Genomic DNA, 27771 nt, shown 5'->3' on the forward strand with positions numbered 1-27771 from the left:
TTATGTACAAACACAGTCGTGGCCAAAATTATTGGTACCCTTACATTTTATTAAAATAATGCACCATTCGCCCTGAACAGTGTTTAAATTAAAATATATTTTATTATCATTGCATGAAAAGTTTGGTTTGCAGTGTGCATCACTGAAAACAGAAGGAAAACTAAATGGTGTCTGAAGACATCAGAAAAAAGGTAATAGGCATGGTCAATGTAAAGAAATTAGAGCTTTTTGGTAAATCACACCAACCTTATGTTTACAGAAGAAAAAATGAAGCCTTCAAAGAAAACAACACCATGCCTACCATGAAACATAGAGTAAGCCACTGATGTTTTGGGGTTGCATTGCTGCCTCAGGCACTGGGCGCCTTGAATTTGTGCAGGGCACAATGAAATCAGGAGAGTATCAAGGAATTTTGGAGTGAAACATACAGCCCAGTGTCATGGGTCTTCCACCAGGATAATGACCCCAAACATATATCAAAAAGCACTGAAGAGCGGATGAGAAGAAAACATTGGATGATTCTGAAGTGGCCTGCTATGAGTCCTGATCTGTATCCCATTGAACATCTGTGGAAAGAGCTGAAACTTGCAGTTGGGAGACAGCACCCATCAAACTTGAGAGAACTGGAGCACTTTGCTCAAGAAGAGTGGGCCGAACTACCAGTGGAGAAGTGGAGAAACCTTATTCAGAGTTACAGAAAGCGATTGACTGCAGTTATTGCCTCCAAAGGCTGTGCTACAAACATTAAATTAGGGTATCAATATTTTTGGCCATGCCATTTTCATTTGTTTCATTGTATTAAATAATATGTTAAGTTGTAAATCAAAAGTAAAGTTTCAGTTATATTTGAGTCGCACCCTCAAATTCTAAAGAAGAATGGTGGGACATTTCTCAATTTCACTTAACTTTGGACTTAAAATAGATTTGAGTGGGCGTCTCTGTACTATGTGAATGGGTGTCTCTGCACTAAGTGTGTGTATGTGGTATTCCACCTCTTTCCTAATATCTCCAGATGTCTCCTGTTTTGGTTTGGTGGACTGACATGTTTGGCATCGGTACAGGTCATCGCGCCCTGGCACTCATTCCAGGTTGCAATTGCCTGACCCTCATTCCCCTACAACAACTTATTTTACTTTACAGTGCTGCGTAATGGAGTCATGGCTTGTTGCTACCCCCAAAACAGTGGAAATGCCATAGTGTTAGCGGAGCAGAGCAATGAACCCATGCGCTCTGTGTGGCCAGATGACCATATAAAGAAATCTGTCATGAGCCAACATCAGCTCAGGCTGAAAGTAGAAAAAAACATTAGAAACAGAGTGTTCAGAGCAGTCTGAAGCCGGTGCTTTTTGCTCACAGGGATTATTTCTGCATACATTTACCTCATTATTTGACACGTCAGCCACTTTTAACATGAACATCTGACACTGTAACATTATATATATGACTGAAAATAAGGAAAAACATGATAGGTCCCCTTTAAGCTGTGTTGTTTTGGTCGATCTGACTGTTGATTCAGCTCTACTTTCGTAGTCGTTTCACCCAGTTAAACTTTGCATGCATTCCGCTCTCTCTCTCTCTCTCTCTCTCTCTCTCTCTCTCTCTCTCTCTCTCTCTCTCTCTCTCTCTCTCTCTCTCTCTCTCTTTCTCTCTCTGGCTGGTGTTTTCAATCCTCCCACTTGTTTTCGCCGGTTCTATTGTGTGTATTCTCACTCCTATACATGTGACTTCACCCACCTCACATGGATGAGTCAGCCATATTGCTGTGTAGCTTCCCTTTGCCTTATGCCACAAACACACACACACACACATATGCACTGTATATAATCATACCATTAGCTTGGATTTCCAATTATATTGATGTTTCTTGTACTTGAATAGTATCAGCTGTAGTTATTATTATTGAAGTAGAATTAAATTGTTATAACAAGAAGTTGCATTGGTGGTTTTTGCCTGAATATTGTTGAAGTCAACCTCTGCCATACAAAGTACTCCAAATTGCCTTCATTGTGTTGTTATTTCATTGATACTACAAACTTGGCTAAAATAATGTTATGACTAAATTTGGGTGTAATGTGAATTCAATCCTATTTTTAATTATTAATTATTGATTATTTCTGATAACAAAAATTAATCTGAATAACCCTGTGACACCTAAAGTCACCACCAGGTTAATGTTACACGCTTAATAATTCTCTGTCTGTCTCTAGGATGACCAGCTTCTTTTCAAGTTCCTCAGCTGCCTCCTGGAGTCACGGTACTGTGTGCTTTATGTTCTGATCATAACATTCTCTTCTCTTTGTCTGTCTCTCCTTCCTTTCCTTCTCACATCTCATCTGCTTTGTTATTCAGGGAAGGCCATCCTTCATGGACCATCCTACCTCTGGAACGTGACCTCCATGAGCTTCTGCTGGACTTACTGTGCCGCTTTGCCTCCCAGCAGCTCTTGAGCTTCCTCCGGACTTCCCAGCACTACAGACTGGAGGAGGCTATACAAGTATTCCCTACTATACTTTGGTTATGTGAATTGCACTAAACTAAGATGACCGACATGGTGAACATTACACCTGCTAAATATCAGCACGTTAACATTGTCATTATGAGCATGTTAGCATGCTGACATTAGCATTTAGCTGAAAACACTGCAAATGAAGTGCAGCCTCACAGAGCTGCTAGAATGGCTATAGACTCTTAAGCCAGATTTATGGTTGATGCCAGGGAGTAACAAGAGACTTGCCAAATAAACCTACTGAGTTGGTTTTATCTATAATTCCGGTTCAGATTTCTCCTGTTGGTAGTACTACTTCAACACTGGACAGATTTATAGCCTTGTTTCATTAGACTATTGCATGCAGTTGCTATATACACGTGTCATTCACTGTAAGAGAGTGAAGGTTACACTTCATGTTGTCTTCTCTCTCAACAACCTCTACTGGCATTTGAAACCTGGAGGAGGAAACACAAGCAGCCCAAGCTGACCAATTACAGTTCTTGTTGTGTCAATGTGGTATCTCTGTAGCTGCCGTAGCCGTCTTGGAGTTTTGAGGAGCTGCATGTTAGCTACAGCCTACATATCGCCACTACTTGCGTAGGCACCATAACCACTCAACACAACCATAAATCAACTATTAACTCTTGTTATCACACAAATGGTCACTCCAAAGCAGCTACTTGCATTCTATACAGAGCCTTGCACGCACACATGAAGGAGACCTAACTCACTAAAGATTATTGAGTTGTTGTTTAATTGCCATATTCATGCTTTTAATTGGATACAATATGTAACTGAATATTTTTGATGAAATTCTCTGTGGTATATAATTGAAAAAATAAGTAAAAAAGCATAGTGCAGCCCATGACACTTCCCTCTCCCTGGTATTTTTCATTCCAATAGTCTCTGGACAGACTTTCACAAGACTATTTAGGCTGGTTGTATCCTTCACTGATGGTGGGAGCAGCAGATGAAAGAAAAGGTCATAAGACTCAGTAACAGGTAGACTGTGACCAAGAATAATTTAACTGACTAAAAAAATTATTGCATTTTGGAAGAAAGTTGCTGGCCACGCTTGACAATCATTTATATTTATATTCCATGTTAGCAGGTTGTAAAGCACTGTTTACAAGTTCTAGTAAGAGTTTAAACTTTGCACAAAGAATGCAGTGCTCTACCAGTTTTACATTCAATAAGTCCAGGGAACCTTTAGGTGCTCTTGAAGAAGAGATCAGACCAAGGCATTTAGTTTCAATGCAGGAAACTTGCAGAAAGGAGTGATAATGCTGCAGCAATTCTCCTGTGGATAGGATGCTCAGATGCACAGTCCCTAAAATATTAGACTGATACTTATATATCATAAACTCAGTAAAAAATTGCCTAATTCCTAATATTAACAATAGACACTCATATCAAAATTCATGTTAATATCAATAATAATTGTGATCCTGTTACATTTCAATTAGTAGTAATCGTAAATGGACTGTATTTGAATAGCATCTTTCTAGTATTCCAACCACTCAAAGTGCTTTTTACACTACGAGTCACATTCACCCATTCACACACATTCATACGCTGGTAGCAGGGGCAGGGCTATCATGCAAGGTTCCAACCTGCCCATCAGAGGGAATCTAATCATTCACACGGATTCATACATTGATGGCACAGCCATTAGAAGCAATTTGGGGTTCAGTATCTTGCCCAAGGACACTTCGACATAGAGACTGGAGGAGCTGGCAATCGAACTGCTGATCCTCTGATTAGTGGACGACCCGCTCTTCCTCTCGAGCCACAGCCATAATAATAAATCAATCAATCAATCAATCAATTTTTATTTATATAGCGCCAAATCACAACAAAAGTCATCTCAAGGCACATAGAGCAGGTCAAGACCGTACTCTTTAATTTACAGAGACCCAACAATTCCCCCATGAGCAAGCACTTGGTGACAGCAGTAAGGAAGAACTCCCTTTAACAGGTAGAAACCTCAAGCAGAACCCGGCTCTTGGTGGGTGGCCATCTGCTTTGACCGGTTGGGTTGAGAGAGAAAAAGAAAGAGGGAAAAGGGGCGGGGGGACAGAATAACAACAACGACAACAGTGAATTGATGTTACATGAATGCATACAGATGGAGAGGAGGAGGAGGAGAGAGGAGCTCAGTGCAACATGAGAAGTCCCCCAGCAGTCTAGGCCTATAGCAGCATAACTAAGGGCTGATCCAAGGCGAGCCTGGTAAGCCCTTACTATAAGCATTATCAAAAAGGAAAGTTTTAAGCCTACTCTTAAACATAGAGAGGGTGTCTGCACCCCGGACCGAATCTGGAAGATGGTTCCACAGGAGAGGAGCCTGATAGCTGAAGGCTCTGCCTCCCATTCTACTTTTAAAGACTGTAGGAACAACCAGCAAGCCTGCATTCTGAGAGTGCAGTGTTCTAGTGGGATAATACGGTACTATGAGCTCTTCAATATATGATGGTGCCTGACCATTAAGGGCTTTGTAAGTTAGGAGAAGGATTTTAAATTCTATTCTAGATTTTATAGGAAGCCAATGTAGTGAAGCTAAAATGGGAGAAATGTGATCTCTTTTTCTAGTTTTAGTCAGTACATGTGCAGCTGTATTCTGGACCAGCTGGAGAGTCTTTAGAGACTTGTTAGGGCAATAATCCAGCCCAGAGGTAACAAATGCTTGGACTAGTTTTTCTGCATCTTTTTGGGACAGGATGTGCCTGATTTTTGCGATATTATGTAAGTGAAAAAAGGCAGTCCTTGAGATTTGATTTATGTGGGAGTTAAAGGACATATCCTGATCAAAGATAACTCCCAGATTCCTTATGGTGGTGCTGGAGGACAGGGTAATGCCATCCAGAGTAGCTATATCATTAGATAATGTGTTTCTAAGGTGTTTAGGGCCAAGCATAATAACTTCAGTTTTATCTGAGTTTAGTAGTAGGAAATTGCAATGCAGTCATTACTACTGAGAGCTATAGGAACACATGGATCAATAGAGTTATGACTCTTTGTCAGCCTGACCAACGTGCTGAAAAGGAACCTAGGGCTGTTTTTATTCTCTTCTATTAATGCTGAGTTATAGGCGGCTCTGGCATTACAGAGGGTCTTCCAATATGTTTTAAGACTATCTTGCCAGACTAAGCGATATTCTTCCACTTTGGTGGAACGCCAAATCCTTTCCAATTTTCACAATGTTTGCTTTAATTTGCGTGTTTGGGAGTTATACCATGGAGCTAACCTCTTATGTTTTATTATCTTCCTTTTTAAGGGGCCGATGGAGTCGAGTGTTATTCGTAATGAGCCTGCAGCAGTATCAACAAGATTATCAATTTGGGAGGGACTAAAGTTAACATAAGAGTCCTCTGTAGTATTGAGACATGGCATTGAATTCAGTACTGATGGAATTGCCTCCTTAAATGTATCTACAACACTATCAGATAGACATCTAGTGAGGACATTTTTGTCTAATGGTGTGTAATCCAGTAATAGGAATTCAAATGACTCTATCATTGTTGTCACCCTAGTAATATGTGTGATAAAATTATTATTATTATTATTATTATTATTATTATTATTATTATTATTATTATTATTATTATTATTATTATTATTATTATTATTATTATTATTAATAATAGGAAACATAATTGTCCTATTAGAAATAATCAGTACAATCATATTGACTATAATAATCATCATCCTCATTTTCATTCTACTAATAATAATAATCTGTGTAATAATAATAATCTGCAGTATCTACAATACTGGGTACTAGAATATACTAAAAAAGCCCACAAAGATAGTCCTTCTCCTACCATGGGTTAATGTGGTAATGCCCAACACCCACTGAACTAGGTGCTCAGTCCATAGTATTGTATAATGAGTATTGTAAAGAAGAGTTTTAATTTTGGCTTAAAGTCTGATCTAATGTCAATGGGGAACCATTGAAGGGAAGCTTAAATAGGTGTAATATGATCAAATTTTCTTGTTTTAGTCAAAATTATAGCTGCAGTATTGTGAGCCATTAGAGAGCTTGTAGCACTAGCATGTGGTGTGCCTTACACTAAACAGAGGTTGGCCAAATTATACGCAGTCATGGGATTAATTGCCACTGCTATGAAAATGATATTCAGCTCTTTTTAGTTTAGTGAAATATTAAGAGAGCAAAAAAAAGGCCGAGAACAGAACCCTAAGATACTATGAGTATACAGTGATCAGTGGTGCCAAAAGCTGCACTAAGATCCAGTATTCAGAGAGGTGGAATCTGAATCCATAGCAAGCAGAAGATCATTCACCATCTTATAAGTGCAGTTTCAGCAAGCAAATTGAAAATGTTCAAATAGATTGTTGTTTGGATATGCTGGTAAAACAATGCTGAGACACAATACTTTCTACTACTTTTGAAAAGAAAGAATTTTTTCTAATCCTTTTGATGCTCATGTTCTAAATACAGCATCTGCTCTTCCTGGAGTGAAACGCTAGAATTGTCCCATATGTTTTCCCCAAATTTGAGTGTACTGTCACAATAACCTAGGTTCTTTAGTAAACTCTTACATTTCAAACCAGACATTTATTGTATTTTTAACAGTTGGATTAGTGGTTTGTTTCATCAACTTTGGCAACATATCTGAATATAAATACAAAGGTAGAGGCAAACATACGCACTCTGATTCCATTTCTTTCCACTGTGGAATATCCCTTGTTGCAAAATAAAACTTAATGGACCTAAGTTGCATTGCCTAATAATACCAGATTATATTTGGACATTTGGACAAACCGCATTTACAATATGGTAAGTCTAGTAGGGACAGCCAAATTCTAGCACAATTATTTTTCCATATGAACCCAATAAATAACTTTCTAAGTTTCTGAAAAAAGTCATCAGGTGGAGGCAGTGGAATATTCTGAAAAAAATACAGTATTTTAGGGTGTTCATTTTTATAATGTTAAATCTGCTAATCAAGGACAGAGGCAGGGACATCTGTCTATTAGTTGATTCCACTTTCCTCCATTGAAGGTTCATATTCCCAAATATGTCAACTGATATACCACTTTAAATTGGGAGGCTTCTACAGAGGACTTGGTGTTATTGATTGCATATCCTGAGATGTCACCAAACACTTTTATTAACTCTAGCAAAGCAGGGATAGTCCAATCACTAAAAGTAAACAATAAGGGGCATCCCTGATGGCATCCTATTTTGATGGCAATCGATTTTGATATATTTCTGTTTGTTAATATTTGCCATGGATTTAAATATAGTAACTGAACCTATTTTAAGAATGTATTCCCACATCCAAATCATTCCAAGATAAGGCCACTCCACCGTATCAAAAGCCTTGTCGGTGAGTAAGGATAGGAGGGCCTTATCTGAGGTGTCCTCCAGACTTTGAATGATACTGAAAACCCTCCTAACATTATGGAATCCTTGGCGTCCTAAGATAAACCCATTTTCATCCCTATGCACCACACTGGGTAGTGATTCTTGCAGCCGTCTTACTAAAATTTTGCACAGGATTTTGAGGTCAGGATTTAATAGACTTATTGGTCTCATGTTTTCACTCACATCTGTTGCTGGGCCTTCCTGGTTTTTTATACAGGTCTATTGGGAGCCCATCTGGTCCTATGAGATTTACCAGATTTCATGCCATCAATACTTTGAATATTCAATTTATCCAAGAATGTATTTTGGACCTGCAGGTCAGATTTAACTTGGGATTCATATAGATTCTCATTATATTTTCTAAATTCTTTGTTTATTTCAATAGGGTCTACTATTGTATCGCTATTATTGTTTATAATTGAAGTTATGTTTTTTTTGTTTCTAGTTGTTTCATCTGCCAAGCTTGAAGTTTGCCAGGTTTACCCCCTTGATTGTAAAATGACTGATTAAGCCTGAATATATCGGAGGCTGCCCTAGCTGCAGATAATTTATTATACTCTGCTCTTAAGAGCAATAGTTCTTTTTCTACTGCAGAGGTTCTATTCCTAAATACCTGTTCTTGAAGACTCTGTATTCTGGATTCTAATTGCTGTCTTTTCTGGGGTGATTCTCTAGATTTGAATGAGGTATAACTAATAAGGCCTAAACGCACTGGGAGCGATAACTGACTTCATCTGATGCGCCTCAATTGATGCTCCTATGGCGCACTGTAAGCGTCAGATTTGAAATTCCAAAACCACAGAACCAACACAAATTTGTCATTTTGTCCTTGTATGTAGTTGGATGTAATGAATGAATGAAAAGGCGAAATGCAGGGGAGGAAAATGAAACTGAAACTAAGAGCATCTGTGTCCACAGTAAATCATTTGTTGACTGTTTGATGATTATTTTTCACTCACTGGTATTATTTGTGCGTTAAAATGTGACTGCCGTGAAATAAGCAGAATATAACATTTTATCTCTCTCATTCAGAGGTTTTGTTCTCACTACCGCTCGCTCTCCTTGCTCGACCACCGCCGCGCTCCTATTCACATATACCAGACAGCATGGTCGGCCCATGAATATACAGCCATAGTAGTAGTCCTTTACTTTGGAAACCAATCCTGCCAAGATTAAAAAGTCTGAAAAGTACTAGAGTGACATGAGTAATCTACATCATTAGGTTTCAAGTGCCTCCAGATGTCTATCAAATTTAACTCTTTAATAAAATAATAAATAGTTGTTCTACTTCCTTTATGTGTTTGATCAGCACCTGTAGATCTGTCCTTAAATGGGTCTAGTGAACAGTTGCAGTCCCTGCAATTATGTTCTCTCCTGGGAGGGATCCAAGTGTGAGAAATAGATCTGTAAAAAAAATTGGGCTCGTCTGTATTAGGACCATAAATGTTTACCAAATATAAGTTTACTGAGAGGAGAGATCCCTGTATGATCAAGTACCTACCAAATTTAGAGTCATAACTCCTCTGGCTTGTGACGTAAAAGATGCTGCATAGACGCTAACTCCTACCAATTCTTGTATTGTCATCTTTCTTGGTTCAGTCCTCTCGGCCTTCTCTGAGATTGTTATAAAATAAAAAGAAAAGAAAAAAATAAGAACAAACAACCCTTCCTACTCCATGCTACATTGTGTAGTAATAAATACACAGAGTAGAATATGATGCATAAGTGCAAACTTATTAAGTTAAATGTGTGTTCACACCTAATAGCCTCTTACTTGTGTCGCTCAAAGAAGGGAGTAGGGTGTGTTTCAGTCCGTCTTTTAGGCCCGGCTCAGTTTCTCAGCTCGGATGTTGACAGGGGGTCATCTTCACACTCTGACAGCGGGTTTCATGGCAGCTAATCCTTGGCAACGTTGCGGAGAAACCAGCAGAGTCGACTCACTTAAAGGCGAGTGGGGAATAGAAGTTATCCTTCACCTTCTTCTGCAGGGAAGGTGGAAGAACACTAGGTTGAGCATCATTCTTCTTCAGATCCAGTAACATGCTTGGTTGAACACAGAGAAATCTCCATTCGTCCAGTGAAGTTGAGATTTTATGGCCTTGTCACAGTCACATATATGCGGGAGTTACTTCCTGACATTAGCCAGCAAGCAGCTGGGAAGTGCTTTTCAATGGGCAAGTGGAGTGTTTAGCCGAGTGTAATTAAACACAGAAAAGTAACTGACAGTGCAGTTTCATGAGCTTGAACCTGTATCAATGGATGACAATTTTTGCAGGGGTCTAATTTCCCTCTTTCGTACATTGGGGGGACATGTCCCCCGGTCCATCATGGCAGTTACATGCATGCTCTAAGAGGAGTTCATTAAAATACAACACCCGCAAATGGCAAAACCTACACAAAAATTGCAAATTGAATTCAAAATGTCTGACTACCTGTTGGACTGGTATGGTTCCAAGAGGCTTTTTGTATGTCTGGACACAATACATGTACCTACCAAATTTTGCTGGTAAAGTGTACGGAGGTACACTTTCAAATCAAATTTAAAGGTGGGGGCTTCAAATTTGAAATTTTCTAGGGGGCACTATCAAGACATTTTGCCACACATATGCCCAAGACTCATAAAATATTACATTTTTCACCACTTATGATGCATATGCAGAGTTTTGTGAGTTTTCAAGCATGTTTAGCCCCTCAAAAATGCGATTCTTTTGGGCAAAAAATAAATAAATAATAATAACAATAACATTTCCTTCAAATACAATAGGTCCTTTGCACCATTTGGTGCTTGGGCCCTAATAATTCCTTGAAATACAATAGGGCCTTTTTTGAGACATGAAATCCAAAATGGCTAACTTCCTGTTGTGTGAAAAAATTAAAGAAAAAAAATTCTGAGCAGAATGATGAGCGTAATCCTCCCACTGAATTTCATGAACATCAAAGCAACTTTGTTCCAAAGTAGGGGCACTATGGAGCCCGCTGGCCACACCCAAGCTCAATCACTATAAAAGATACAATGTTCCCCCACTTCTCATGAATGTGCAAAGTGTTGTGAGTTCTCAAGCAGCTTTAGCCCCCCAAAAATGTGATTCCTTGCGGAGAAGAAGAAGAAGAATTCCTTCAGATACAATAGGGCCTTTGCACCATTTGGTGCTTGGGCCTTAAATAATAATAAGAAGAAGAAGAAAAAGAAGAAGAACAACAACAACAGTCTCTACAAAAACAATAGGTTCCTTGCCAAGGAACCTATTGTTTTTGTAGAGACTGTTGTTGTTCTTATTATTATTATTATTTATAGGGACCTGGCACTGAAAGTGCAAGGAATCCTGGCACTGAAAGACTAAGAAGAAGAATGACAACAAAAACAATAGGGCTCCAGCAGCAAGCTTTGCTGCTTGGACCTCTAATTAACCCTGAATAGGGGGGTTCAAATAAAGTGTTACTCATGTGCTTCTCTCTGTCTTTTTCCCTCTTTTATCCTTTCTTTGTCCCTTAAGATAACGCAGAAGTACCACCACAATGAGGCTACAGCCTATCTGCTGGAGAAGAAGGGAGATGTTCATGGAGCTTTTACTGTCTTGTTGGAGGTAACTACATATCACTCAGGGATTTTTCAGTTAATTTCATTAATGAATGAATAATCCGTCATTTACAGATTTGACACATATATACAACGGCCTTAAAGTTGTAGTGACTGGCATATCATATGACATGTCATAGATATGCACACATATCAGTGTGCATATGGACATCATTTTCAGTAGTGACGTAGATGGAAATACTCAATTACAGTACCAATAGCAAGTATAAACTACTTAAATACAGTAAATATATGTACTTGCATTCCACTATTGCTTTTTTATGTAGCTCTTATTGTCACTAAAGTGCCTTTAAACTCTCTCTCGGAAGACATTGAAGGAAAAACTGAGCCTCCTCACTGCTGAGGCAAACAGAGGAGGTGAAGGAGGACATAGAAGACAAGATGAAGGGGAGGAGAAAGAGAATGAATCAACACTGACAAGAGTAGAGGATTCACTAAATGACATTATCGTCTTGTGTCACCAAAGCTCTCAAAACCTCGACCAACCACAAAGAGAGGTAGTTTCAGTGTGTATGTGTGTATGTGTGTGAAAGAGTGGGAGTGAGAGTCATCAAAATACCACACACACATACATTTGTTCCTGTACTTTTAGTACATATGTGTGGTACTCCCATATCACATTCATGTGTGTTTGTCTGTCATTTTTTATATTTTTTCATCAGCACATGTACAGCTACACATCTGCAACACCAAGTAAACTACATTTTAGAATACTGTGAAGCTAAGAAAAAGCCCTGTATTTCTAATTTAAGATGTATGTTCATGGTTATATGTATCATTCTAAAAGACAGGCTCTGTCATCAGCCGGCAAGAGAGACACTCTGTGGTGGGTTTGGGTTTTATAACTGAACTAATAACAGGACGCAAGCTTTTTATTTCTCTGACATTTTTATGGAGATAGATTTGTTTCATAATAAAAAATAATTATTTGTGTGAACAGATCGACAATCTGTGTGTAAATGTGTAATCTGTAAATATAAACACATTCCACAAATACAAAAAAGATTTGTAAACTCACAAAAATATTGCAAATATAAAACAAATTCTATATCTGCGAATACATTAAATTAATTTGCAAATAAATGAGAAGCATTTGTGAATACCTTCCTAACATTTACAACTTTCCAACAGACATTTGTGAACTGTTTTTATTTGTGAATCGAAAAAACATTTGTGGATCTCATTTCTACGCGTGTGGATATGCTTTTTATACACATGGAGTTTTGAAACAAATTTTCTGCTGGTCTGAACGAAAATCCACACGTATCACTCGGCCATTTTTGGATAGCAAGTGATCGTCTGCTGTTGACGTCATTTCCGCATTTCAAAGTAAGAGCTCGCAGTCTTTCTATGAGCTGTTTTTTTTGTTTGTTTGTTTTTAATAATCGGCGTTTAGTAATGTGCATTCATTGTTTCATCTTAGTGTCATACAATGATCATTAATGTGTGTTTGTTTGTTCTATGTATATTATCTGGCTCACACTTTTGTATACATTTCTGTTTGAGTATGAAAGGCACAAGGATGCTTGTTGGCATTGTTCAGCTCTCGAAAGCAGTGGCTTGGTTGCTTCTTCAGTTAGCAGTTATCAGCCACCTCATCCTTCATATTTTTCATTTATTCTTTCAGGTTGGTAAAAGTCACAAGGCACTTCACATCTTATTAGTAGTGTAATCTTACTAATGTAGTTGTAATGTCTGTGTTGATTTGCACTGTGTTTAGTTTGATTACATTGTTTCAGTGAGGCTACGTTAACTGTTGTAAGATATGACGGAAGTGGCAGCATTCTGGTTAAGGTCTTTGATAGAATGGTTGTTGGTGTTGATAGTTGTTTTGGTTTAGAAATGTCGTATTTTAGTTTTATTGTTCACTGTTAATATGTAGACTAGTTAAGCTAAGCTAACATTAGCTACTGAACTGGCATCTGTTGCCAAGACAACAGTAAACATTGATGTTGAGGGCTGCGGGAATAGACCAGAAGTCATACCGTCCGACCTGTACAAAAAAAAAATGGTGACTGACACCCAGACATCTCTCCACAACCTTTAAATGCTAGAGTAATTAGTAGAAAATTATGGGGTTTAAGATTTAGACATTTTCAGCACAGCATTTAAAAGATGACTACTTTTATCTACCATTTTATCGTGAAACAATAAAAAAATAAATAAATAAAATAAACACAGCTGTTCATACAACAGTTGATGTTGCGGGCTGGGGGAACGAAAGTAGGGTGTAGAATACATATATGAACTATATGAACGTAGACTGTGTGTGTTTAACAGCTGACCTATTGGATGTGTAGAAGAACACAGAACATTAATTAACATTATATCCTGACTGATGCTATCGTGTGTCAGAGATTTAAAATAATCACTGAATTTACGCCACTGTGCCTCCTGTGTAAATGCTCACAGCATCTCTAAATAGAGAGACGCAGCTGCACGGAGATCACTGCATATAACTCTATAGTTGTTAAATATATAAATATATGTGTGTATATATATATATATATATATATATATATATATATATATATATATATATATATATATATATATATATATATATATATATATACATAAAATAAGCTGGCCAAAGGAGGAGATAGAGGCCACTGATATCAAGACAAGAATAATGCATGGAGGGTTTCATCCCAAGTCCAGCACCCTGAGACTGTACACTAAGCGGAACGAGGGAGGCCGAGGACTGGTGAGCGTCAGAGCCACTGTCCAGGACAAAACAACCAACATCCAGGAATACATTAGGAAGATGGTCCCCAAAGATGAACTGCTAAGTGAATACCTCAGGCAGCAGAAACCCGATGATGCAGAGGAGGAGGAGGAACCATCATGGAGGGACAAGCCCCTACACAGCATGTACCACCAACAGATAGAAGAAGTGGCTGATATCAAGAAATCCTACCAGTGGCTGGAAAAGGCTGGACTGAAGGACAGCACAGAAGCACTAATCATGGCAGTACAAGAACAGGCACTCAGTACAAGTTCAATAGAGGCGGGGATCTACCACACCAGACAGGACCCCAGGTGCAGGCTGTGCAAAGATACTCCTGAGACAGTTCAGCACATAATAGCAGGGTGTAAGATGAAGGCAGGAACAGCGTACATGGAACGCCATAACCAAGTGGCTGGCATGTACAGGCACATCTGCACTGAGTATGGGTTGGAGGTTCCAAGGTCACAATGGAAGACACCTATCAAGGTGGTTGAGAATGACCAAGCCAACATCCTGTGAGACTTCCATATCCAGACTGACAAGCTGGCGATGGCTAACCAACTGGACATCATGTTGATCGACAAACAACAGAAGAAGGCAGTCGTGATAGACGTAGCAATCCCAAGCGACAGCAACATCAAGAGAAAGGGACACGAGAAGATTGAAAAATACCAAGGGCTGAAAGAGGAGCTAGAAAGAATGTGGGGGGTAAAGGCAACAGTGGTGCCAGTGGTAATTGGAGCACTGGGGGCTGTGACCCACAAACTGGGAGAGTGGCTCCAGCAGATTCCGGGTACAACATCTGAGGTCTCTGTCCAGAAGAGCACAGTCCTAGGAACAGCTAAGATACTGCACAGAACCCTCAAACTCCCAGGCCTCTGGTAGAGGACCCGAGCTTGAGGAAGACACACCACCACACCCCCCATGGGAGGGCGGTGAGAGGGAGATTTTATATATATATATACATATATATATAGCAGTAGCTTATGTTAGCTTAGCGTAATCTACATATTAACAGTGAACAATAAAACTACAATGCGACATTTCTAAACCAAAACAACTATCAACACCAACAGCCATTCTATTAAAGACCTTCACCAGGATGCTGCCACTTCCGTCATATCTTACAACAGTTAACGTAGCCTCACTGAAACAATGTAATCAAACTAAACACAGTGCTTTTCAGCAAAGACATTACAACGACATTAGTAGGAGTACACTACTAATAGGATGTGAAGTGCCTTGTGACTTTTACCAACCTGAAAGAATAAATGAAAAATATAAAGGATGAGGTGGCTGATAACTGCTAACTGAAGAAGCAGCCAAGCCACCGCTTTAGAGAGCTGAACAATGCCCACAAGCATCCTTGTGCCTTTCATACTCAAACAGAAATGTATACGAAAGTGTGAGCCAGATAATATACATAGAACAAATAAACACACATGAACGATCACTGTATGACACTAACATGAAACAATGAATGCACATTACTAAACGCTGATTATTAAAAACAAACAAACAAACAAAAAACAGCTCATAGAAAGACTCTTTGAAATGCGGAAATGACGTCGCCAACAGGTGATCACGTGCTATCCGAAAATGGCCGAGTGATACGTGTGGATTTTCATTCAGACCAGCAGAAAATTTGTTTCAAAACTCCATGTGTATGAAAAGCAAATCCACACGCGTAGAAATGAGATCCACAAATGTTTTTTCGATTCACAAATAAAAACAGAGTTCACAAATTAATTTAATGTATTCGCAGATATAGAATTTGTTTTATATTTGCAATATTTTTGTGAGTTTACAAATCTTTTTTTTGTGTTTATGGAAGGTGTTTATATTTACAGATTACACATTTACACACAGATTATCAATCTGTTCACACAAATCATTATGAAAAAATCTATCTCCATACATTTTCATGTTACAAATGATGAACAGCATTAAAAAAGGTATTGTGGAGTGGGTGCTCTGCAAGTGTACTTGATTTGACTGTAACTGCAGTAACTGGGCTCCTAAATTTGAATCCAAAATGTTAAAGCACCCCAAATAACAATCACTCTGACAAAACATCCAATACAGAGTGAAAACCGAGATATCTGCGGAGTGCAACAGATGAAAGAGCAGGGGCAGTTAACACATAGGTAATTGGAACAGTTATAATTAGAATTAAAATAAGTTCTCTTGCAAATCAAACATCCCAAGATATGAGTGGAATGTATTATTCTTGCAACTGCATTTATAACTGTTTTTTCCCAAATGTTTCTTAACCATGTCATGCAATATACTACCTCCGTACACTTTACCAGCAAATATTACTGGGACCACTACAGAAAATTGCAGATGAACATTTAATATGCAGGAATTCACATTATAGACACTACCACTGACTATCCCTGTAACAAATTGGCCACAATTTCACATACTGACCTTACATAGTCCAGCCATAAACTAGGTTTTGACCTAGTCTTGTTTTGCTTTTTTCTATTTGTCTCCATCTCACTTATTACAAACACAAAAAAAATGTTCTGCTGTGTTGAGACAAAATCAGTAACAAAAGAAATGGAGCACGAAAATGTTATTTTAAGTCAACACATAAATCCATGCCTTAATACTACATTCACAAATGAATCTCAGCCTCAGAAATAGGCTTTGAGCAGGTCCAGCAAAAATAGACCGGTGACCTGAAGATAGCGCACTGTGACAATCATGGTGGCTATAATGGCAGTGGACTTTCTCTGGTCTACAGAAGCTTGCTGTGATATACAGTATTTTTTTTTAAATTACGTCGAGCAGCACAAGTTCTTTAGGTTTCCTATTTTGAAGAAAAGAGGTCCATCTGTATCTGAGGAATTAAAATCCTCACCTCAGTGAAGAACCTCCTTTTGTGCCCCAAAACACAACACTGAAATTCATGTCTGTGCTTAATGGTAGCTTATGGTACAGTGAAAAGTATTTTATTTAAGCATTTAAATGATTAGAGAGGCTGCACAGTAATGCCACTGCAGCAGTTATCGTGAGACATTTAAGCATAGACTGTAAAAAAAAAAAATGGATATAGCCACTGTGACATCACCCATTGGTTTGTGGACACCTGTTTTGAAGCCATAAGTTTGCTTTTTGACCGTCGCCATCTTGGATTTTTGGAGCAAGAAGTGATATTTGATATTTGGATGAAAGGGTGGAGCTGACCCTAACACTAGCTGCCAGCTTCTGGCTTGGTTTGCACAGTGCATTTACAGTCTATGATTAACTGTGATAATGCCAATGCTAATGCTAATTTTCCCCAGCAAAAAACAGGCTTAAAACCATTAAAACATATTGTACATACTGGAAAAAACTGAACATCCGATTCCTTAGTTGGTCTTTTAGTATAACCAAACGACTTTTTTAGACAACTGAAATGTTACAATTAACCTTCATGAATGAAAACACACTGAAATAGCTATGGCTACGCCTATACTCTGTGAATCTAGGGTTACGCCATGGTTACCTAACCATTGTTGTCCCCAAGGTAGCAAGTGGCCACACCCTTAATTATGAATAACTTTAAGCCTGAATAAGTTTTAAATGGGTAAGTTGTATAAAAATTTACCCCCTTTGTACAGTTGTCATGAACAGGTAAATTAGCTTTAGAGACCAAAACTGTTGGTTTTGGTTTTGTTTATTTCTGCTGTAAAGTTGGGCATTTTAACATGGGGGTCTATGGCGATTGACTAGCTTTTGGAGCCAGTCTCAAGTGGCAACAGTGAAAAAAATCAGAATCAGTTCAACTTGAAATAAAAATGCCCTGCCAGCTCTGATTGAGCGTAGGATTCATCCTGAGAAGGGTTACCTTATTACAATCTGTGCATAACAGCCGTGCTGTCAGAGGTGTCTAAAGAAAACACATTAATTGCCTTGAGATCCTGACCACTTCTGTTGGCTGTCAGAGGTTTAAATAATTAATGAATAATTAATTTACCCCACATATGTAAATGCACACAACACCTCTCTTAATTTGGAGACGCCTTATTGTCTCTTGTTGCATTTTTAATAATCAAATTTTTATGTTCACGTATCAGTGTTTTTAATGTTTAATGTAACAGTTGTCTATTTATCGCAGTGCATACAAGCTGTTGACGTCTTTGTGACAGATTTGATATAGAATCAAACATCTTGTTGAATAAACTGAGGAATAAATACCTCCTGTAGAAAGAGACCACCACTTTCCGATCACGCACATGCATATGTATCTATGTTAATGAAAAAAGAAAAAGAGACAGATGAACATACGTGTGTGCAGTAGGGCTGTTTCAAGTAGCACTGCCATACAAACAAATGGCATTTTGATTACTCCTCTCAACCCCCCATCACAAGCATGTGCATGTGCTAAGCACTTGCACACGTACGTGTATTGATGAAAAAAGGATAGAGGCAGACTAACATACGTGCATGCGTGGGGTACAGTTGTTTCAAAATAGCACTACATCTCTTTCTCTCTCTCTCTCTCTCTCTCTCTCTCTCATTGTTTTGTTTTTTTTCTCACAGGTTCTATGGTTTCCACTACTAGAGACCATGATGGCTCCTCAAAAACAAGTGAAGGGGCTCAATGCCAAACACACCTCTGAGGGTACACGAACAGACACACACACTTGTTTGTATATTACTACACATGTCAGCAGGATGTTCCAATCATGTTTTAGAGCTGATCTGGAGTCATTCACTGTTGGACACATATTGTGTTAGAAATACCTCCCCCTCTTCTCAGTCACAACTCTGTTAACACTCTTCATTGACTTTTCATGGTCCAATTATTTAAACAAATATAGGCTAAAACTAAATGGGGCTGGGGGGGTAACCCCAGGTAACTGACTGACTCAGTGGCAAAATTGTATAAGGAACATTAATGTAAAAGACACCTTAATCACAGATGTCTGAAAAGGGTTTAAGCAATGAAAGCAATTAGTAAGCTAAACTTAACTGATTCCTCCAGTCCACACCGAAGTGTCCTTGGACAAGATACTGAACCCCAAATTGGCTGCACCATAGGTGTGTGAATGTGTGTGTGAATGGGTGGATGTGGCTTATAATGTAAAAGCGCTTTGAGTGGTCAGAAGACTAGAAAGGCCTTATACAAGTGCAGTCCATTTATCATTTAATTATTGTACATACTTCCAAAATTTCAGGTGTAAACACTTTCACAGGATAAAATGTCTTAAAATGTAAACTCTTGCATGTGAAATATTTTATGCATGTTGCAGTGTTCGTTTAAGCACCTAAAGGAGTTGAGGTGTAAATTGAAGTGTAAAAGCTAAAATCAGTTGAAAACAGTGGGAAGTGCGATGTGTAAAGTGTAATGTAAATGGCTGCATTTATAAAGCGCTTTACAATTTGCTTCATTCACCCATTCACACACACACCGATAGCGGCAGGCTACCATGCAAGGTGCTGGCACAACCATCTCTCTATTTAAAGCAAGGAATTTCTATCTATCTGTCTGTATGTATGTATCTCAGGAACCTTTCATCCGATCTACTTCATACCTGGTGGATGGATTGCTGGGGAAGCGGGGACGTGCAAAGTCGATTGTGTGAAGTTGTTCGGATGAGTGGTTCTTGGGAAATATATAAAAATACTTCATAAATAACATTGATAACGTTGATTTGCTTCTTCTTCTGCCTGTGGGGTCAACAAGCGGAAATACAGACAGCGCCACTCTGCCATTGCAACCCACGCTGTGGTCAGAGGTGGGATTACAACCATAGTGTTAATGACTTGAAAACATTCAAGACTTAAGCTCTACTATTAAACTGTGTAATGTTACTATGAACAAAACTAGGCATGTACGTTCAAGACTTAGTGCTGTATGTCTCAGGCATGTTCAGAAATATATAAAAATACTAATTTGCTTATTCTTCTGCCTGTGGAGTCAAATAACAGAAATGCAGACATCCATAGTGTTAATGACTTGAAAACATTTAAGAGATTTAAGCTCTACTATTGAATTGTGTGACATTACTTTGAATGAAACTTGGCATGTACGAGCACGTATGTACAAGACTTAGTGATGGATGTCTCAGGCACGTTCAGAAATATACAGTACTGTGCAAAAGTTTCAGGCACCCTATACGTTTATATTCTTATCCATCATGCAATACTATCAGAGAGGTGTCTGATTTTATTCATGACATGACAGTTTGTTCATGACATGACAATGACCCCAAGCACACAGCTAGAGTCATAAAGAACTATTTTCAGCAACAAGAAGAATGATGAGTGATAATGATGATGAGAATGAGAATGATGACCCTAACCCTGCAACAGATGGTATGGTATGGACCCCACAGAGCCCTGATCTCAACATCATGGAGTCAATCTGGGATTACATGAAGAAGCACCTGAGATGGCCTAAATAATAAATCCACAGAAGAACATTCTTTCTCCAGGATGGTTATAACAACCTACCTGCAAGTTACCATGATAAACTGTGTTAAAGTGTACCGAGAAGAACTGCTGCTGTTTTAAAGGCAAAGCTGCTCACAGCAAATATTGATTTCATTTAGGTTTCTGCTGTTTACTCAACTTTGTAAGAAGTTAATTGATAAATTAAAACAATTTATAGCAATATTTTGTAAGCATACTCACTTTACTTTTAGTGCCTAAAACTTTTGCACAGCACTGTATAAAAATACCTCATAAACAACGTTGCTTCTGTAACGTTGATTTGCTTCTTCTTCTGCCCCTGAAGTTAACGATCGGAAATACGGACAGTGCCGTTCTGCCATTGCAACCCACATTGTGGTCAGAGGTGGGATTACATCTTTAGTGTTAATGAAAACTTTCAAGAGACTTAAACTTTACTATTGAACTGTGCACTGTGAACGAAACTTGCCATGTACATTCAAGACTTAGTGCTGGATGTCTCAGGCATATTCAGAAATATATAAAAATACCTCATAAACAGTGTTGCTTCTGCTTCTTCTTCTGCACATGACTTCAACAAGCACAAATACGGACAGCACCAGTCTGCCATTGCAACCCACATTGTGATCGGAGATGGGATTATATCCGTAGTGATAAGAACTACCAAAGAGAATGAACTGAAAAAAGTTAAGAGAGTTAAGCTCTATTTCCGTTCCTCACACGCGGGAACTTTGTATGTATGTCCAAGACATAGTGAAGGATGTCTCAGGCATGCTTTGAACGGGCACTACAGTTCATCCAATCAAATTCAGCTCAACTCAAAATTGTAGTCTCCAGATATTCTGTGTGTGAGGCATTTAGGTAACATCGATAAATTGTAGAGTCTACTGATGGCCTGCATGTGAGGCATTTAGGGAAAATCGGTAAATTGTAGTGTCTACCAATAGTCTGCATGAGAGGCGTTTAAGGGAGGGGCAAAACTCTCCCTAGGTATTGAGAAATCGGCCTGTTCCGAACAGGCACATTTTGAATGGGCACCGCACTAGTTGGGAGCAATTTGGGGTTCAGTGTCTTGCCCAAGGACACTTCAACACGAGGAGCTGAGGATCAAACCGCCAACCTTGCAATTAGTGGACAAACCTGCCCTACTTCCTGAGCCACAGTCACTTTGAAATGTCTTAATTTCAAACTCTTAGGCAGTTAAATTATAGACTTGTATGTAAACCCTGAAAGTAGTTGAATTAACAGTTGAAGAGTAAGAATTAAAAACTGTTCAAATGTCAGATGAAATAAGAGATGAAAGCATCTATGGAGACTATTACTCCTGGTATTAATCTGCACAGGTCTGCACTCTATTAAATTAAATTTTTGAATATTTAATTTCCCCTACCCTTAGAAGCCCAAAATCAATAGAAGCAGTTTTGAGTATGTCCACAAACATTTCTTTCTTATAGATTGTGTCTGATATGATCATGTTTAATTATTGAGAACCTTTTGTTTATTACTTCTTCACCATCTAACACAGTATGACAAGCTTTTGTTCTGTTGAGACACTAACCATCATCTTGATGATGATGCAGATAGTGCTGTCGATTAAGATGATATTATGTTTATGTCTCAGTCTTGAAGGAGCTGACAATGAAAGTTCTCAACAGTATGAGCAGCTTTATTTCACTGCCTGCCATCATCCAGCGAATACTGCAGGTGTGTATGTGTGTTTTTTAACTTACGATTTCTCAGTCTTCCCTACTTTAAAGAAGTGATTCTTTTAAGTATCAAATACTCACTGTCTCATCAAAACATAGCTAAATACACTAGTTCTGTGTTGTGCTCCCTCCTAGATGCTCTAACTATGACTGAGGTAATGCTTTTAACTATATTATAGACCAGTGCTTGCCATTTAAAACACGCAAAAGAAATAGATGGCATCAGAATTAAATTATACCTCCAAAGTGGTCTGAGAAGTTTTCATGGAATTTTTAATGCTTTTTTTTTAAAAAACGGTGAGAAAAGCTCCTGCACAATGTCTCATTTACTGCTGGAATATTTATTAGCTCACAACGTTTTGGTCAGTCTGACCTTCATCTGAGTTCTCAGTATAAGAAAGAAACTAGCATTACTAGTGCAAAGATGCAATACAGCACAGAAATGTACACAGTACTTTCCACTATGCAACACAAACTATAGTAGTGCTGTGAGTGCTAAGACTTTTATGTGCAAGACTGTTGGTAAAAGGAATTCCTAGCTCTGTTACTTTGGCAACTGAGGGCCAGAAGTTGTTGCCAAAGACATTAGCCTGAAGTTCACTAAACAAAGGAGTGCGGTAGGTGAATTAACAAGTTTTTTTTAATTTTTGAGAGGGCACAAGTTACACAACGCCTGTGCACTCTGCTCATTATGGATCGGGCTCTTTCCCTTTATGCACGAGCAGATCCATTGCCTCTGCAGAGAAGCGCTCCTTCTTACTACTTGGCAAATGCGCCATCATAATAGCAATCCGCCAAGGTGCAAGTGCACCTGGCTCTTAAAGAGAATGGGAGATGACAATGTGATTGGTTTATTGCATCTTACGCAGAAAACACACCCATGATTAATTAGGATACTTAAGGACAACCCCTTTGAACCATATGCCTGGCGCAGCAACCATTTTTCCGCCGTTAAAATAGCAAAAGTGGATTTGGACACACCCTCAATGCAATTGCGCCATGCGCTTCAGACAGTGCGCTTTAGATCATTAAAATAGGGCCCTTAGAGTTAAAGGAGGCTAGCTTTCAATAAAAATACAGCTGTTGTTGGCTTTTGACGGTTCCACTTAAATTTGGAATCACTGTAAATGTCAAGGTATTCATAATCCTCAACAGCCTCAATTTACTGACCAGCAATTGTTATGGTATGGATTAAGTTTTTTTCTGTACTGGCTAAGTAGCTACTGATGACCAATATCTGCAATCGGAAAACACAGGGCAAGTGTGATAATATTCAGTACCAGAAAGTTTGTCCAAACTTTTGACTCCAAGCAAGAAGCCAATGACAGTGTCAAGCCACATTTCAATTAAAATGAATCTCTGTCTCAGTCTCGCTCTCTTTGTGTGTGACACTGATTTTTGAGTGTAGTTACGCACACAGACACACACTGCATAAATTCTATGGTAGACCAATAAATCTTAAAGTGCTTTCAGTGCAACAAAGACATGATTTTGCTACCAACAATATATCAGCTGATCTGTGTCAGTAGTAGGAATACTAGATCAGTAACTAGTACCAACTAACATGAAGCATTAATCAGCCAACATCACATATACAGACAAGATCTTTAAGCGTACTGATTAAACAAATCCTTAAACAATCACAAACTAATCTCCCTACAGTATTTTACTATAGAAATTACCTAACTTTTTTTTATTAACTTCACCAGCTGTCTAAATCCCTGAATAACAGTAATGTCCAAATCCAAGTCCCCCAAATCTCTTCCATTCTTCACTAGTTGTAGTTGCTGTTAAAATTCAGTCATAAAAGTTGTCTTACCAACAAGCTAGCATTAGCAAAAATAAATAAATATTCTCACTTTGCTCAGTTGAAACACCTGCTGAAACATTCATCTTCTAGCTGGCAGAAGTTGTCACTATTTTATGGATAAACAAACTCTCCCTAACCAATCACAGGTGCACTGTGATTGGTTAGTTTTAATGTCACTCCAGATTGCAGCTTTGTTTTGTTGTATTGGCAAGACCTTCTACAAATTTACAAAGGGACCACCAATCACAGAGCTCCCTGACATGTTTTTACTTAGTAGCAAGCATTAAAGACAAATGGTAAATGTGTTGGGAAGGTTAATTTTGACTTAGGTAAATAGCTTTGAGAATAGATATAAATATAAAATGAGGAAAGACAATTAGAACAACAGTTACAATTAGATTTTGATTTATCTTATTGTAACCCTTTGTGAGAGTCTAGATTTGTGTACTTATGACATGTGATACTTGTGTCTGTCAGGACCCAGTCTATGGGAAAGGAAAGCTGGCAGAGATCCAGGGCCTCATTCTGGGCATGTTGGACACTTTCAACTATGAACAGGTAAAGCTGTGTGTGTGTGTGTGTGTGTGTGTGTGTGTGTGTGTGTGTGTGTGTGTGTGTGTGTGTGTGTGTGTGTGTGTGTGTGTGTGTGTGTGTGTGAGAGACTCTGGACAGGACGCACAGACAGACAGTCACTATGTATGCTTATAATATTACACTGATAAGAACATCAATTTTGCAACATGTTACTTTTTCGTTTGATCAATCACTGAACATTTAAATTATGCAGTTAAGTATAAATGTATATGCCAAGTGTAAGGCTACAGTACAATCTAAATGTAGTGTGATGTGACATCACAGTGCAGTAGTGGCTTTACCCATGCAAAGCTGTGTGGAAGCTGAGCACCCTCAACTGACATTATACTGTAACACATACGATGGTGCGGTGCAACCAAGTCAAAGGTGCAGCCTTCTTGTGATAGCATTAGGCACTTTTAAGTGCTACCACTGTGATATAATTAGATTTTGGGGGAATCCTTGCAGTGCTAGTCCACACCACAGGGTTGGCTGTGAGAGATTCTGGACAGTCACCATGTACACTTAAAATATTACACTGATAAGAATATTATAAACTCACTGTTTAGCAGCTACAATAAAACATTTGTTACAGTGTTAAAAAATTAAAACTAAAACATAAAGCCAAGAAAAAGCTAATTTATTCAAACATCTGTTTGTTAATTTATTAATTTATTCAAACAGATGATAAACAAATTCAGTGCAGGAAGAGACCACCAACCTTCAATCTGAATTCAGAATCTCAATTTAATCTCTTCTCAAGACCTTTTTTTTTACTTTGTCTTTTGATTATTCATAAAGGTCATTGTGACTCAATAATTCTTCATATTCTACTTTATATTTCATATATTATTTATATGTTGTGCCTTATTGTGTCACAAACATAATTTCAATATGGTGGAGAGAAGTGTTGTTGGGGAACTCTGAAGATACAGATTGACATAACAACTGTTATGTCAGATTTTCAGATATTCTTTCACCTCTAACAAATAGAAGTGAGGTTAAAATTCTGTGAAATGGTCTTTTTCATGTAAAGAGCTGGACGTTGTGTTACTTCCTTGCTGATTTTCATGTTCTGTCAAAGCAGAAATATCAAACAACTCCATCTAAGCTAAGATTGGCTTGTATTGCCAATGTCTGTACACACAGCAGTAAAACAGGCCTATATATCAACTGTTGATTAGTAAAGAGAAACACTCTCGTTCATCTATAATTCAAAGTATTTTATTATATACTGTCGGTGAATAGAGTTGTAATTCACATGGTATAATGCTGTCTTTTGTGTTTTAGACTTTACTTGAAACAACCACCAATCTGTTGAACCATGACCTCCACTGGTCCCTGGCTCACCTGCGTGCTGCTGTGACAAGGGGACTCCACCCACGACAAGACTACTGTAATATTTGCCTACAGCAGTACAAAAGGAGGCAGGACTCAGCTGAGGAGATCATTGTGTTCAGGTAACACACAAAGGAGGTGCTGGGCAACTGTAAAGTGACAAATAGCTTTTCGGGGTGGCTGTGGCCCAGGAGGTAGAGCGGGTTGTCCACTAATCAGAAGATAGGTGGTTCATGGTTTAGAGAAAAGGGTATTTGTGAAAGAGTAGCATCATCCACAAATTGGCTGATGATGATTTTTCTGCTTATCTGCTCACATGGTTTTTATTACAACTGCTTTGCTTATGATAGTGGTCATCCCTCACATTGAATGATTGCCCATCTGTTGATCTGTTTTCTTCTTATGAAGAGGTGTATAATTCAGGGAACTTGCATACCAGTAAAATCAGCTCCAGTATCATTTCCCTCATTGGCAACCACTCACTGTCTGAAGGCCCCATAACACCCTTCTGGCTAGGCTGCCAGCATGCACAACAAACCCTCTGCAAATGATCCAAAATGCAGCAGCATGTCTGATCTTCAACTACTCAAAAACAGCAAGAGCACTAAATGAATAAATGTAATACAAATGACTAGAAAGACACCTTTCAGGTTTCTATTGGCTGAATAGCTTGCTAAACATTGTGCTGCAATTAAGAACAGAGATTAGATTGAACAACAGGGGATGTGCCATTCTTGAGTTCAAGTGAACGATGTCCCTTGTCATGTAGACTTCTTATTGTCTTACAAAAGAAATTCACCAAAGCCCTAAAATAATTGTTTTTTTAGGGCTTTGACAATAAAAAAAAATGCTTTCTATAACATCAAAAGCCATAAGCAAATATCATACTCTAACCTCTGTAAGGTGCCATGCCACACAGAATAAACTGAACAAGATACTAATTTCTGTGCCACTCCAAAGTGAGTACTGGCCTCTGCCTGGCCACTGAGGCAATGTTTTGGTGAATCTTTTCAGCAGGAGAAGGCAAATTATAGCATCAATAACAGTATAGTGGCTTTGAGAACCAGTTTTTTGCCCTCCCTGTCTTGCTTTCTCCACTGAGGGCCAAACCTTGTTTTGTGCCTCCCTTGTTTCCTGGCAGAGATCTATGAAAATCTTGATTTTCATTTACTGCAGTGGTGCAGAGGCAGCCTTCCGGATCTTGTCCCAGTGAATGCACAAACTTGTTGTTATATTGTATTTATTGGGACCATGTACAGTGTTAAACATAAATGTTACCATTTGATGTACTGCACCAGAGTTAGCTTATAGCTTATTTTCATCTGCAGGTCACGCTTAAAACATATAACAGCACAATAACAAACAGTACAAAGCAAAAAACACACAGGACACATAATACAAAGGTACACACAATAGCACATCACATACACTCACAATGTCAACTAGAAATTAATAATGTATGCTTGTCAAATTAAAAGCAAGATTATTTGTGTTCATGAGAAGACCATGAGATGAAATTTAGAGCCAGTAGTTACAGAGCTGAGTAGTTTTTAGCGGATTTTTGAATTTTGTTTTGAACATACTGATGGAACTGCAGCTCTTCATATCATCAGGTAGGGCATTCCACTGACTTGTGGCTTTCACAGAGAAAGCTGATTGCCCAAATGCAGTGCAACGAAATGGTATGGTACAATTTTGAATAAAGGATATTCTAGAGGATCTAATAG

At 38.5% G+C, this 27771-nt stretch overlaps 1 protein-coding gene across 1 annotated transcript in view; it reads left to right on the plus strand.

Moving 5' to 3' along the window:
- The window catches only part of vps8 (VPS8 subunit of CORVET complex), a 176318-nt gene that overhangs the window by 137144 nt on the left and 11403 nt on the right, over positions 1 to 27771 (plus strand). Inside the window, exons 34-41 of the mRNA XM_042434438.1 lie at positions 2208 to 2254; positions 2350 to 2494; positions 11375 to 11464; positions 11787 to 11975; positions 18743 to 18824; positions 22239 to 22321; positions 24611 to 24691; positions 25997 to 26166. Coding sequence (XP_042290372.1) covers positions 2208 to 2254; positions 2350 to 2494; positions 11375 to 11464; positions 11787 to 11975; positions 18743 to 18824; positions 22239 to 22321; positions 24611 to 24691; positions 25997 to 26166 — 887 coding nt within the window. The remainder of the gene's footprint in view (positions 1 to 2207; positions 2255 to 2349; positions 2495 to 11374; positions 11465 to 11786; positions 11976 to 18742; positions 18825 to 22238; positions 22322 to 24610; positions 24692 to 25996; positions 26167 to 27771) is intronic.

The sequence above is a fragment of the Thunnus maccoyii genome, chromosome 14 (assembly GCF_910596095.1).
Source record: "Thunnus maccoyii chromosome 14, fThuMac1.1, whole genome shotgun sequence".
NCBI classification, from domain to species: Eukaryota; Metazoa; Chordata; class Actinopteri; order Scombriformes; family Scombridae; genus Thunnus; species Thunnus maccoyii.